Source organism: Mus caroli, unplaced genomic scaffold, assembly GCF_978045245.1.
Source record: "Mus caroli unplaced genomic scaffold, Mus_caroli_1 scaffold_4, whole genome shotgun sequence".
Taxonomy (NCBI): domain Eukaryota; kingdom Metazoa; phylum Chordata; class Mammalia; order Rodentia; family Muridae; genus Mus; species Mus caroli.
In genome coordinates this window covers 34,193,918-34,208,957 of record NW_028227259.1, presented here as the reverse complement: position 1 = coordinate 34,208,957, position 15,040 = coordinate 34,193,918, and the positions used below count along the sequence as shown (strand labels likewise).

Here is a 15,040-nt window from a genome sequence, read left to right as displayed (position 1 = left end):
AGGAGGCTGCCAGGTTACTCTTACTACAGGCAGGGAACAAACAAGAGCAGCACCCACAGTCAACGATATGGATGACGTTCCAAACACCATGCTCAGAGAAAGAAGCTGGCCACCTATCCACCAAACAAAACAGAGCAGGTGAGTCCAGTTCTGTGAAACTCTCAAGTGGGCAAAACAGCTTCATACTCACAGAGAAAAGAGGCTGAGCATTAAGGGGAAGGTAAAGTGGAACAGCCTGGCCTGTGAGGAATGCAATGCTCTACATCTGAACTGAGGGATTCCTTACAAATATCTAGAACTTCCAAATTTTACAAAATATTTCATTTAAAAGGCATACATTTTAATGCTGTACATTATGATGCAATAAGGTTAACTTAAAATAGCAGTGTATAAATTCCTACATCAGAATCGTGATAAGTACAACTCTATATAGTAAGCCTGGTTTGTATAAATGAAATTTTTTATAGTTTAGGAATTATGTCTGTCAATTGTTTATTATTAAATTATAATCAGCATCAAAACCAAATTGCATGTATGTACTATTATTTATAACTAAAATGATTTTACAAACTTAGTAGTATCAGCTGCTATTCTTAAGATAGCAGCATATTCCATAGATCCCAGGAAATAAAATACTCTGAAACATCAAGACAAAGGAATCCTGAAAATCTAAGGGAGCAAGAATGTCTAATCCCCAAAATTAGCACTTCTTGCTTTTCAGTGAGAACTCTTTTAGACCATTCAGTAAGTCAAAGGTGATCTGCCTCACTAATTAGCCTCTAAAAATACCTTGAGTGGTGGATAATAATAATCTTTAAGTCAATGAATCTTTTTTAAAAGATAAAAATAAAAGTAAAATGGACTGTGCTACCAAGGAAAGGACAATGCTCCCCAGCATGCGACAGAATACTGTGCCCAAGACACACTGTCCAGCGCTGACTTAGCTCAAGCACTGCAGACACAGTAAGAGCAGTTCATTCCCGTTGTCCTGACAAGGGCTCCTGTGGACAGAGGAACTTACACGTCAGCAGTGTGAGTGCAAAGGAAAGCCAACAAACGTCACACCATGATGGCCTGCTTGCTATTTGCTTGGTTTGCTCCACAAAAGCCAAAGCCAAGTGACCAACAGTAGAAGCAGAAACCACAGGACTTAGCCACAAATGAGCACATCAGCCTTGCTTGTTACAGCTGAGCTCCAACTGAGGAAGACTGGAAAGCCAGAATGTCAAACTATAGCTGACCTTGAAGGTTGGGCTAAGGATTCAGTCCACTAAGTACTAAAGGGGAGATGTGCGAAGGGATAAAAAAAAAAAAAAAAAGAAAGACCACTCAGTTAACATTCTCTGGATAGGTTTTATTTCACACAGTACAAGAAATTTTTCATAAAACAACACTGTCACCCCAACAAAAAAGCCAACAGCAGCAACTGGACAGAGCAGTGCAGGCCAGGGATGCTGAGGTAGAACAGCCGCTTCAAGGTCTCCCAGGCTAGAGAGTTCATTTAAAGCTAGTCTGAGATCTTTGCAAAGATCCTGACTCAAAGTTTTAAAAATTAAAAAATAAATGCCAACAGCTATGGGCACAGCAGCCAACTTTTGAACTGACTTGGACAAAGTTCAGAGGCATGTGGCTGGCAGAAAGGCTCAGTGGTAAAGACACTTGTCATGCAATCAATGCCTGGAACACCTACACAAGTGAAAAGGGAAAGCTCACTCCATAAAGTTGTTCTCTGGGGTCTTCCCATGCAATGCAGGGTGTCAGTGCTGCCATACAAACATACACATAGGTGTGCCAAAGTATCTTTTTAATTTTTTAAGGAACTTATGGCACAATAACAAAGCAGGTGAAATACAAAACTCACGTGTGTGTGTGTGTGTGTGTGTGTGTGAGAGAGAGAGAGAGAGAGAGATGGTATATATATATATATATATATATATATATATATATATATGAATATGTATAAGTATATGTATATATACATCTGTATATGTGTATGTATATATATATGAAGAGAGAGTATTGTGTCAATAGCGTCAACATCTTTTTCAGCTCACACACAAATGTCCTAACAACACTGTTAACTGGATCCTTCAGATACCATCAACTTGGTGATGGTCAGTTTCTATGTAATATCCATCAGAGCCGAGACCCTCAATACAACTAACTATACTGCACTAAGTAAGATTTTAGAGTACAGGAAACAGAAAACAGTAAGCACTGAGATTACTACACTGATTGGCTAGAACTCTGAACATATAATGGGTCTGAGGTGCCATAGCAGTGTTAAAATGCAAACAGACAAGAGTATAAATGTGCGTGCACATACAGAGAGCTCCCTCTCTGTAGGGAAGGAAGGGGGGAGAGAGGGAAGTCAAATCATCAAGAATGTATGGGTCAGAAACTGAAGCTGAATTCAGCTGAGCTGATTCAATAAAGCAGAATTTCTAGAACAGCATTTGTAACTTCTCTATAAAACTACCAGTTTGTCTGGCCACTGTTTAAGTGAATAGTGCATTCAACTTAAATAACAGTTCTGAAGATGGTTTTACTCTGTTGGGCTAATTGTCCAAAAATTACATATTTAAATTTAGTAATGCAGTACTGAATCCTTAGAAACTAAGAGTGAACTTCACACTGTAGTTCTGAGGACATGGGGGAGAATGTATTATCCAAAGCATAATCCATGATTTCTTCCAGGCTTTTTCCTCTGAAGGGAAAGTATTTCAACTTGAGACCCTTTGAGATAAATCTTTGATACAACTTCTCTACTGTGTTGCAAATGGCCTTAATAAATATTCATCATTCATCTTAGATAATAAGCAAGAATACTGCTCCATTGTTAGACACTAAGTGTACATGTCTACAGTTTGACAAGAAACAAAGTAATGGACCTCTCTGGGCCTCCCAAGACCATGCTTACCTGTGCTTACATTGGTCCCTATGGGGTAGGAGATAGTTCCTGACTAAAAGTATTTGTTCTGAAAGCATAAGTACATGAGTTCAAATCTCAGCACCCATGCTAAAAAGCCCAGCAGAGCTATGCATGGTTGTAACAGAAGGAAAATGGTGAGCTTCTGGTTCAATGAGAGACATGTTTTATGGGGAAGCAAGAAGAGAGGGGCAGAGAAAGTCCCCAGAAGTCGTCCTCTGGCTACATGCAAAGGTGCCTGCACATCTGCACACTCATGGGCATGCCAACACACACACACACACACACACACACACACACTCATAGGAAAGAAAGGAAGGAAGGAAAAAGAGAAGGAGGGAGGGAGGGAGGGAGGGAGGGAGGAAGGAAGGAAGGAAGGAAGGAAGGAAGGAAGGAAGGAAGGACAATAGAGCCTATCTTCTAGTGAGCAAACTAAGAATAACTACCCTAGCAAGCCCTGGCCATGTTTCTATCAAGTGGCCTTTCAAAGACATAGCTTTCCCAAGAATGAAGGCTCAATGGTGTCCTGGCTAATGGCTGGAGTCAAGTCACCTGAAGCGGGCTCAGGAAGTCATTTCTACCCAATGTTTGGAGAAATCTGGGGAAAAGAATTTAATAAGGTGCCAAAACACAAGGCCACAGATGACAAGCCGATACTATCATGTCTACCAGCATTCCAGTCCCTGAGTCCAGTCCCAGTGAAGCCTTGCTATCTTCCCTGCCCTTGAGCACCATAAAAATAAATTGATTCCTTATAAAGACAAATAAACAAATCCTTTGGTTTATTTTGGTTCCAATGGATTTCTTATAACCAAACAATCCTTGATTAACATAAATTGTTAGTATGAAAATTTCAAACAAAAGATAATTTCAAATTTGAAACTGATTTGCTAGCCACAGACTTGCTCAATATAACCTACAATATTTCAATAATTTCTCTTCATAGTGGCATAAACAATATGATTCAAAGAGTTTTCAGAATTAAAATTTGTCACTTCCTCATCAAACCCCATCATTGCTAGATCCACAGAAAGAATATGCTTGGTTCATTACACAAACACTTACTAAGCTTATCTAAATGTCAGGCACCGAGCTGGAGACTGGAAATGATGCATGAGCAGAAGCGTGCCCTGCTCTATTTAAACGGAGTGGGTACACACACACATCTTCTCATTTTCTTTCTCTTTATCTTCTTTGTCTCCCACTAACTCACTCCCTCAAATAATCCAATAAGTACTTTAGAATTAAATGGTATGCAGAATAACTGTTTTGTCTGTTTATAAACCCATGTTTATAATAAGTCCCTGGCCCATCATGAATTTTACTATAGCTCTGAAACTTCTACCACTCCAGGGGGATGTTAACATTCCAACATGCACTTTATTCAGTTCCTCTTGATAACTGAAGCACATATCTATTCCTATTCAAGGATGATTTGTGTCATCTATGACTGTCAAATTCAAGGGCTTCTCTTTAATTAATATCTCTGCCTCTGGACAACTTTCGATAATTTCTTACACAAATGAGCAACAACTCTTTCATTAGCCAGCAGTTGTTTCTTCACATTAAAGGAACTGCAAAACAATACCATCATTCCCAACGTACTTATTTCTCTGGCATCCTTTTACTTAGGAATCAGTTCACAATGCAATCCTCTCCTCTGCCTTTCATTCTCTCTCTCAGCAGCTGCACAAAGCTCCTTTTGTTTACAGGTGAAATGGATTTCTGTAAGTGCTGCTTTCTGATGTGTAGAAGATTCTGAAATACAAATTTTAGTTGTATCCTATTTTCTTTTTTTTTAAAGATTTATATATTATTATATCTAAGTACACTTTAGCTGTCTTCAGATGCACCAGAAGAGGGCGTCAGATCTCATTATGGATGGTTGTAAGCCACCATGGGGTTGCTGGGATTTGAACTCAGGACCTTCGGAAGAGCAGTCGGTGCTTTTAACCACTGAGCCATCTCTCCAGCCCGCATCCTATTTTCATTATTCTGATTCCAGGGGCAGAGGCAGGGTAAAATAAATAGAAATGAAATAGGTTCAGACTCCCAATCTGCAAAGAATTGCGCATGTCTTCCTGTTTTTCTGAATTGTTAGGGGCAGAGCTCCAATTAATAATTCCTTGTATAATAAATAACTTGTGAAGACTGAGTGATGGTAACAAGGCAGACACAGGAGCAGAATACCATATTCTCTCTAACCCTGTAGCCAACATGGATCTGGAGATTACAACTCAGGAACTCAGGTACCCATCATGCCCTCCACCACTCCTTCCACAGGTATTTAATTGAGCATCTATTTCTACTGTGCTAGGAGCTGAAGGTACAATTTAATAAACAAAGCAGGTCTGTTCACTAAGCTTAACTTATAAAAGAAAGAACTATAAATTCCAAATACTTTGATTTAGCATTGGCTAAAGCTGAAGCACTTCAGGCTAGGAAGACTGCTCAATGTTAAAGAGACTGGCTCTTCCAAAGTGGAAGGACTGGGACACCAACCCAGCTACCAAACCTCTACCTACAGTTTGACCTGTATGAAGTATTTTGAGATTGGAGCCTAAGAGAATTGTCATCAAAGAGACCAGAGAGATTTCATCCAGCAACTAAGGGAAGCAGAATTGCACAGACAAGTATTACAGGGCGCTCTGGGAGTCCTGCAGAGAAGGCAGAAGGACAGGAAGAAGCAGAGGAGGCAGAGACACCATGAGAACACGGCCCACAGAAACAACTGACCAGGACTAAGGAGTAGAGTGTTATTCAGCCTCCAAGTGAATGTTGGCTTTCTATCATTTATGTTGTTATTGAAGATCAGCCTTAGTCCTTGGTGATCTGATAGGATGGACGGGATAATTTCAATATTTTTGTATGTGTTGAGGCCTGTTTTGTGACCAATTATGTGGTCAATTTTGGAGAAGGTGCCATGAGGTGCTGAGAAGAAGGTATATTCTTTTGTTTTAGGATAAAATGTTCTGTAGATATCTGTTAAATCCATTTGTTTCATAACTTCTGTTAGTGTCCATGTGTCCCTGTTTAGTTTCTGTTTCCAGGATCTGTCCATTGATGAAAGTGGTGTGCTGAAGTCTCCCACTGTTATTGTGTGAGGTGCAATGTGTGCTTTGAACTTTACTAAAGTTTCTTTAATGAATGTGGCTGCCCTTGTATTTGGAGCATAGATATTCAGAATTGAGAGTTCCTCTTGGAAGATTAACCTTTGATGAGTATGAAGTGCCCCTCCTTGTCCTTTTTGATAACTTTGGGTTAGAAGTCGATTTTATTTGATATTAGAATGGCTACTTCAGCTTGTTTCTTGGGACCATTTGCTTGGAAAATTGTTTTCCAGCCTTTCACTCTGAGGTAGTGTCTGTCTTTATCCCTGAGGTGGGTTTCCTGTAAGCAGAAAAAGTTGGGTCCTGTTTGTGTAGCCAGTCTGTTAGTCTATGTCTTTTTATTAGGGAATTGAGTCCATTGATATTAAGAGATATTAAGAAAAGTAATTGTTGCTTCCTGTTATTTTCGTTGTTAAAGTTGGCATTCTGTTCTTGCTGCTGTCTTCTTTTAGGTTTGTTGAAGGATTACTTTCTTGGTTTTTCTAGGGTGTAGTTTCTGTCCTTGTGTTGGCGCTGTCCCTTTATTATCCTTTGAAGGGCTGGATTTGTGGAACGATATTGTGTGAATTTTGTTTTGTTATGGAATACTTTGGTTTCTCCATCTATGGTAATTGAGAGTTTTGCTGGGTATAGTAGCCTGGGCTGGCATTTGTGTTCTCTATGACTTCTGTCCAGGATCTTCTTGCTTTCATAGTCTCTGGTGAAAAGTCTGGTGTAATTCTAATAGGTCTGCCTTTATATGTTACTTGACCTTTTTCCCTTACTGCTTTTAATATCCTATCTTTATTTAGTGCACTTGTTGTTCTGATTATTATGTGTCGGGAGGAATTTCTTTTCCGATCCAGTCTATTTGGAGTTCTGTAGGCTTCTTGTATGTTCATGGGCATATCTTTCTTTAGGTTAGGGAAGTTTTCTTCTATAATTTTGTTGAAGATATTTGCTGGCCCTTTAAGTTGAAAATCCTCATTCTCATCTATACCTATTATCCTTAGGTTTGGTCTTCTTATTGTGTCCTGGATTTCCTGAATGTTTTGGGTTAGCATCTTTTTGGATTTTGCATTTTCTTTGATTGTTGTGTCCATGTTCTCTATGGAATCTTCTGCACCTGAGATTCTCTCTTTCATCTCTTGTATTTTGTTGCTGATGCTCACATCTATGGTTCCTGATTTCTTTCCTAGGGTTTCTATCTCCAGAGTTGTCTCCCTTTAGGTTTTCTTCATTGTTTCTACTTCCATTTTTAGATCTTGGATAGGTTTGTTCAATTCCATCACCTGTTTGGTTGTGTTTTCCTGTAATTCTTTAAAGGATTTTTGTGTTTCCTCTTTAAGGAATTCTACCTGTTTAGCAGTGTTTTCCTGTAATTCTTTAAGGATTTCTATCTGTTTAGCAGTATTCTCCTGTATTTCTTTAAGTGAGTTATTAATGCCCTTCTTAAAATCTTCTACCAGTATCATGAGATATGATTTTAAATCCGAATTTTACTTTTTGGGTGTGTTGAGGTATCCAGGACTCGCTGTGGTGGATGTAGTGAGTTCTGATGATGGCAAGTGGTCTTGGTTTCTATTAGTAAGATTGTTACATTTGCCTTTTACCATCTGGTAACCTCTGGTGTTAGATGTTCTAGTTGTCTCTGGCTGGAGCTTGTTCCTCCTCTGATTATCTAGCCTCCGTCAGCACTCCTGGGAGTCTACCTCTCTCCTGAGTCCCAGTGGGCAGAGCACTCTTTGCAGGCAAACCCTCTTTTTATTTTTTTTTTCTTTTTCTTTTTCTTTTTTTTTTATTAGATTTTTTCTTCATTTACATTTCAAATGCTATCACCAAAGGCCCCTATACCCTTACCCCACCCTGCTCCCCTACCCACTCACTCCTACTTCTTGGCCCTGGCGTTCCCCTGTACTGAGGCATATAAAGTTTGCAAAACCAAGGGGCCTCTCTTCCCAATGATGGCCGACTAGGCCATCTTCTGCTACATATGCAGCTAGAGACACGAGTTCTGGGGGTACTGGTTAGTTCATATTGTTTTTCCACTTATAGGGTTGCAGACCCCTTCAGTTCCTTGGGTACATTCTCTAGCTCCTCCTGCAGGGAAGGTGCACAGAAGTCTGGAGCTCAGATCTACTTCCTGAGTCCTGGGGTCAGAACCCTCCCTGGAGACCGACTCTCCTCTGGCGGGAAAGGTTCCCAGGGGTCTGTGTCTCAGCTCTGCCTCCTAGCTGAGGATGAAGGTCTGAAGGGACCCTGTTCTAGAAGCTCTGTTGCTTCTGCTGCCCACATGCTCTCCTGCACAAACTGGTCTCAGTGATCCCAAGATCCTGGGTGTGCTAGGACCTGCCAAGTTCACGGCCAAGATGGCGCGGGGCTGGCACCAACCTGAATGAACCCCAGCCACTGGTCGGGCGGGTTTTCTTTGTCCCTGTTCCTGCTGGCACAAGATCCTCTGGGATTTTTTGGAACAGATGTTGTGTTCCACTCACCAGTGATCCCAAGATCCTGGGTATGCTTGGGCCTGCTGAGGTGGCACTCAAGATGGTGCAGGGGTGGCGCTGACCAGTAGAATAGTTTTTTTAAGGCAACATGTAAATGGCACCTTAAACTCTGTACCTTTCTAAAGTCTGGAAGGAACTTATTCGTGATACCATCTTTTCAAGTAAATCCCCCAGCTCTGTACCTACTGCCACACCCTGGTTCTAACACTAAACCTAAGGACATCACCAACATCCTTCAGAAGGTTTTCTTCAGAATTTCAGAAAGAAGGAGCTTGAAAAATGGCTCACTTAATAAAGTGATTGCCACTCAAGCATGAGGATTGAATTTGAAACACCAGAACAATGTACATTAAAAAGCCAGATACAACAGTATACATCTGTAATCTCAGAGCTGGTGCTTGACAGGACAGGGCGCTCTGTGTATCTCCCAGGAATGTAAGCAGGATACAGCTGATCACAGAGAAGCCATCGTCCTTTCATATACACAGTGAGGAGATGAGAGGAGGAGACATAGGGCTATAAGCAGGAAGATTAATTAAAAGCTCTTCAGGAAAGAGTCCACACACCTCCCTGTCTGACAATGGCCCACACTTATTTGAGGGAAGCTTATAGATCAGCAACTCTCTACCTGATAGTCTCGCTCAACCTTTGGGAAGATGAACCATTCTTTCATAGGGTTCACCTAAGACCATCACAAAACACATTATGTAGCAAAACTACAGTTACAAAGTAGCAATGAAAATAATTTTATGGTTGGGGGGTCACCATAACATGAGGACTGTATTAATGGGTTGCAGTATTATAGAATAACAGGAAGAGAAATGATAATACAAAATATGATACTCCGAGTGGATATTAAAATAATGGTGGCAAAAAAAGTTTTTAATTTTACAATTGTTACATTTATTTATTTATGTGTGTCTGTGTGTCTGTCTGTCTGTCTGTGATGGTTTGTGTGTGAGTGTGTGATGATGTGTATACAAGGCACACATCTGGAGGTCAGAGGACAACTCATGGGTCTCGGTTCTTGAACTGGTTAGCAGGGATTTTATTTAATCTTATTGCTCAAAGATTTTTATTTTCAATTGCAACTATACATGTGTATGTATATGTACATGCAGGTGCCTCCAGTCCAGAAGAAAGGATCAGATCTCATGGAACTGAACTTGCAGACAGCTGTGTGTGTGCTACCTGACATGGGTTCTAGGGACCAAACTCAGGGTTCTCTACAAGAACAAAACTGTTTGTTTTCTTAACTGCTGAGCCATCACTTCAACCCCTTGGCTAGTTTTAATTGCACCCTAGAGTCATCCGAGAGGAGCCTTGGCTGAGGAAATGCCTAGAAGGAGACTGGCCTGTGGCCTGTGTGCATGCCTGTAGAGGACTGTCTTGATTATTAACTGATCCAGGAAGGCTTTGGTCACTTTGGTGTTTTATCACAGCAATGAAAAGGAAACTAGAACAGTTCTCTCCTTCTACCAGGTAGATTGCAGGGATTGAATTCCGGCTGTTAGGCTTGTCAGCAAGCACCTTTAACTGCTGAATCATCTCATTGGTCCCAGAAGTATTTTAGATCTCCAATTTTTGTTATTTGAAAGACTGTAACAGATACTGCAGTCATACAGTAAGAACAAGATATCTGAAAGGGGAACAAAAAGGAAGAAAGATCTTAAGTAAGATAACTAATTTTAATGGAGGTAATAAAAAATGTTGGGCTGAGATACAGAAGCGAGAATAACAAAAATCTGGGGAAGTTATTTGAGCCTGGTTTCCAATAACCTAAGCAAGTAGCCAGTTTCCTAAAAAAACATCCAGTAATGTATAGAACTGTTACTATTTAGGCCCACAAAAGAAGGTAAAATCTAATGATAATTAATGCAGAAGCAGGCCTATCAAGCCACTGTGTAATTTATGAACAATGCCCTGGAGACAATTGTAGACAACAAATTATTAATCTTAAAAATTCAAAGGGGAAAACAGAAGACATGCAAAAAACAGTGCAGGAAAATGCAAGAGAAAAAGAAAGAAGCAGAGGCTAATCTTATCCTGTGAAGTGTGAAGCCAAAAGACATTATCTGTGGTTCATAGGACTCCAGATAGATGAAATATCCATCACGACTGCAGAGATCGTCCTAGCTGATAACAAAGCTGAGTCATGCACTTATCAAGAACTCTGGGGGACTGTTCATTGAATTGTATGATACAGTGTTAAAAGTGACCCTGGAGGGGGGTATGGAGGGGGTTGCCATGGACTTGTTCCTTGGGAAAGTTTGTCTCTAACCTTTGTAAGGCCCTGAAATTTGATCCCCAGCACAAGAAAAAAGAACAAAGGTTTAAGCTACAAGGTAAAGAACCAATAGCAGTGATGTGGTTTTATTAAGGAGGAAGAGAGAGGTAAGGGGGGTGGTGAAAATAGGCTGATGCCCCTATAACAGGGCAGGAAGTCAAAAGATAACATCTATAGCTGGCCAGTCAGGAAAGAGGCAGTGTAGTACTGAGAGAACTGGGAATCCTCAAAAGAACTAAACTGAAACCATTTCTTAAAACTATAATGGTTTACTCAGAAAATACGAGTAGGAGGGGAAACATAGGACAGTGCTTCCTTCTGTGTGTAACCTCAGCACTATCTCCACTCCGTCCACCAGTGACTTACTTGGATCATTTCTGTTAAATTGTGTTAATAATTTCTTTTTGGAAAAAAAAAAGTAGCAATCTAATCCTGTCACTATTTTGTACTTTTGTGGTTTCCTGAGAATGGTCTAATAATGCATGGGTAACAAATGACCTTGGACTGAATGTCTCATTTAACGTTGCACTTGGTAAATTAATACAAAGCAATCTAGAGAATATCAAGATGTGGTACCTTCTGGTTAATGATGGTAAAACACACAGTCACTACTCCAAAAAGAGTTCATATCGTGTGTGTGTGTGTGTGTGTGTGTGTGTGTGTGTGTGTGTGCATTCATCCTAAGCCCCAGGTACCTTCTTGTCTCTGTGTTCCCACTCTGGAATTATAAGCATCTGTCCCTGCCAAGCCTTTCTCTGTGTAAATTTGGGGATCAAACCCAGGTCCTTTTACCTTGAAAGCACAGTATGGCTTGTGTCATCTCCCTCACCCATCCATCTGATCTTTAATAACCACATTTTTTATTCCTCTCTTTTACAAATAGGTAGATTTTAATACCCTGTTCACAAGAATAGGTTTAAGAAAGAAAATGCCAAGTGCAATTACTGACACTAACAAAGCAAAGCTATTATCACTTTCACAGTAGGCAAGAGGTTCAGTGCTGTGCTGGTGACAGAGAAGGGCTAATACAGCATAGACAGATGCTATGGATGCTGGCCTGCAGCCCAAGCATATACCTCGTACACCATCCAGGCAGTGATGGAAGCCCACAGTGCAGAAACTCAGGCTACTCTTCACACAGACTCAATTTACCTGAATAACAAATATCCTTAATTTTGGAAAGATAGACAATATTTAAAACTGATTAAAAAAAAAAAAGATGTAAAATGTCTGACTTCCACTCTCTGAGTCAATAGAAGGAGTTTCCACAGAGACTGGGTGTTCTAAGAATCTGCCATACTCGATCTGCTTTCCTTACTTATATTATCACTCTGGTCCTTGCAGGCCATTAACATTTCTAACTCTTGTTCACATACCCCATGCCCAGAACACTAGAGTAAGGGCTGACAATGGGTTTGACATCAGTGGGGATATCAGTCATTCCTACCTAAAAAAACAAAACAAAAACAAAAACAAAAACAAAACCTATTACTAAGTAGGCATTTTAAGAGGTACATCTTTTTTCATTTTTACCTTTTTTTTTTTTTTTTTTTTACTTTATTGAGTGCAGGGCACATCACACATGTGGAAATCAGAAGACAATATACAAGATGCAGTTCTCTCCTTCCTCTAGGTCCAGGAATGGAACTCAGGTTGTCAGGATTGGTGGGAGGTGTCCTTATACCCACTCACTGAACCATCTTGCAGGCACAAAGCAATAAACCTCTTTATTGGGATATTATCTTAGAGCTACCTCTAAGAAAAAAATACATGCATATGCACTACTATGTTTCTGCACAGGCCTATTCCTCTACAACCTAAATTGAGCTAGCTACCGCACTTTAAACAGAACCAGGACCGGATGGCAGATAACACAGCAGTAACTGTTAGTAGACAGGATCAGAGATTGCTCTGAACAGCCAGAAGTAAAATCTAAACCACAACTCTCGATCATTGGTGGTCACCACCTACTCACATTTTAATGTCTCTCCAGCGTACGGGATGTGCAGTTTGAAGCGGTCACAGTTGGGTCCAGGAGTCAATGACGTACAGCTTCAGCAATCCAGGGGAGGGAAAAATAAGATTTTTTTAAGAACAAAATTGAAAGGCCCCCATATTTATGACACTTAATAAAGTAAATAAAAAGTAATTTTTATACATAAAAGAATTAATGAAGAAAATGAAAGCCATGACTGCTCATGGAGTCCAAGACAATAAATGAGCCTTGATCTGAGATGAATTATGTATCTTGTAAGAAAACGTCTATGCCTTCTAACAACAAACCCCAAGTGCTTCAAGTATCTCTTGCATAGCAGTGTAGCTTGACTTTTAAAACCATGTATATCATCCAAAACAGGTCTCTAATCCTTGGTGCCAAGAAGTATAAAAACAGGGAAACTTTATGGTCATATTTTAAACATAGATTCTTAGCTTTCACTCTGTTCATACAAAAAAGAGCCTACTTTTGGCCTTTTTCTAGTGGCAGATGGTTTTCTTTCTTTCTCCAAAGGTATGGTGCTTTCTCTAGATCTGGCACATCATACCATTCATCTGCAGGAAAGCACAAAGCATGGTACTTGATTTCAGATAAAATGCAAATGCAAAAGAGGGGAATGAGTCAGTCAGCCAGGTCTCAACATTTGGGGGTTTTAGAAATCTATGGCTCGCTTTATGAGGCTTGACAATGGCCTCTGCTTCTCATATGTATTGATTTTGTAAGGTATCTCAGGTCCTTACAAGCCACAGCTTCAACTGCACAGACAGCCCTGACCTCTTAACTGAATAAAACATTCATGGGAAGTCAGTGCAGGAACTCCAGGTGAGTGCCGTGTTGGTGCCACCATGCCCAACTTCCTCATTTATCTCCCATGTTCTCTGCTCTACACTGCAGAGGCAGCGACCTTTTAAAAACACAGACTTGGTTCAATACTAAGCCTCTTCTGATTAAATCCTCCTTTGTGTCTACTGGAAAAAAACAACTCAGTTGCAGGACCCTGTTCACCATCTCCTGAGGCACTCACCCCGCTCACTGTGACCCATCAGTGGCCACATTTCTCCCTCAGTGTATCAGCCTATTCTTGCTTCTGAGCCTTTGCAGGGGCTCTTCCCAGGACTTTGCTTGGCCCTCTGCATTACTTGGGCTTTGATTTCATCTCCTCCAGAGGATTTTTCTCCCTTGATTTTCCTCTGTGAAGCAGCACCCAGGATTCTAGGACTTGGTTTTTGCTTTTGGAGGTGTTTTGTTTTGTTTTGTTTTGTTTTTGTTTTTGTTTTTTAATTCTCCATATCACCTATGATGGTTGGTCTTGATGCATTTGTTACCTCCTTACTGCTTCCTCCCTCGCTGGAAACTGAAGTACTAACAGACTTCAAATAGATTTTGGTTGTCTATCTGCCTGGTGTTCCTACTACCCAGAACAATGCTCAGTAAATCTTTTCTAAATTAAAATTAATGAAGTAGACATTGGACTAAAGCCAGCTGTGGCAAAAGGACGAGTGGTTTGGGATAAAGACCTGTGCTGTAAGAACACATCTTTTACCCATTTTAAATCATCTTCAAAAACTGAAAATGTGCCGTTTTGAAGTTTAACATGGGAAAACCAAGATAGAGAGACCAATTCTACAAATCCAAAAGGAAGAATATCAACCGAGAATTCATTTTTTACATATAATTACATTGTTCTATTGTGTGTGCAGCCATGCACAGGCTCTCAGCCATGCCATGACACACGTGTAAAGTCAGAGGACAAACTGTGAGTCAATTCTTTCTTCTACCATGTGAGCCACAGGGACTAAACTACTGTCAAGCCTGGCAGCCAGTACCGTTACCTGCTGAAACATCCACCAGTCCTCAAGGAATTCTTGATAGCATCTAAAGTAGTTTGTTCTACTAACACTTTATTATGGAAACTTCTGCATTTAACAATTTACACTAAAAAATGTTCAGCATAAGCTTCATGTGCCCTCCCCTCACAGTCTCTTACATAACTCCTAAAATTGTTATGTATCAGTTTTCAAACTGTGGCTTGTTTTCTCAATCCAATTGTAAGACTTTGGTACTGATAACTGTTATGCACATTTTAAAGAGAAAAAGAGTATGTCAAGTATAGTGCCAGGCACCGAGCACAGAGCAAACCTTAGTGCGTACAATTAATCACAACTCAAAACTTGTCACTGAAGCATGCTGGTCTCATGGATACCCAGCGAGGCCACGGGGAATAGAAATTAT

The 15,040-nt window shown here is 40.3% G+C and overlaps 1 protein-coding gene across 1 annotated transcript in view; it reads right to left on the bottom strand.

Moving 5' to 3' along the window:
- Babam2 (BRISC and BRCA1 A complex member 2) overlaps nt 1–15,040 on the bottom strand; it is a 389,024-nt gene that overhangs the window by 340,918 nt on the left and 33,066 nt on the right. Inside the window, exon 3 of the mRNA XM_021162018.3 lies at nt 12,788–12,864. Within this exon, the coding sequence (XP_021017677.1) occupies nt 12,788–12,864 (77 nt within the window). The remainder of the gene's footprint in view (nt 1–12,787; nt 12,865–15,040) is intronic.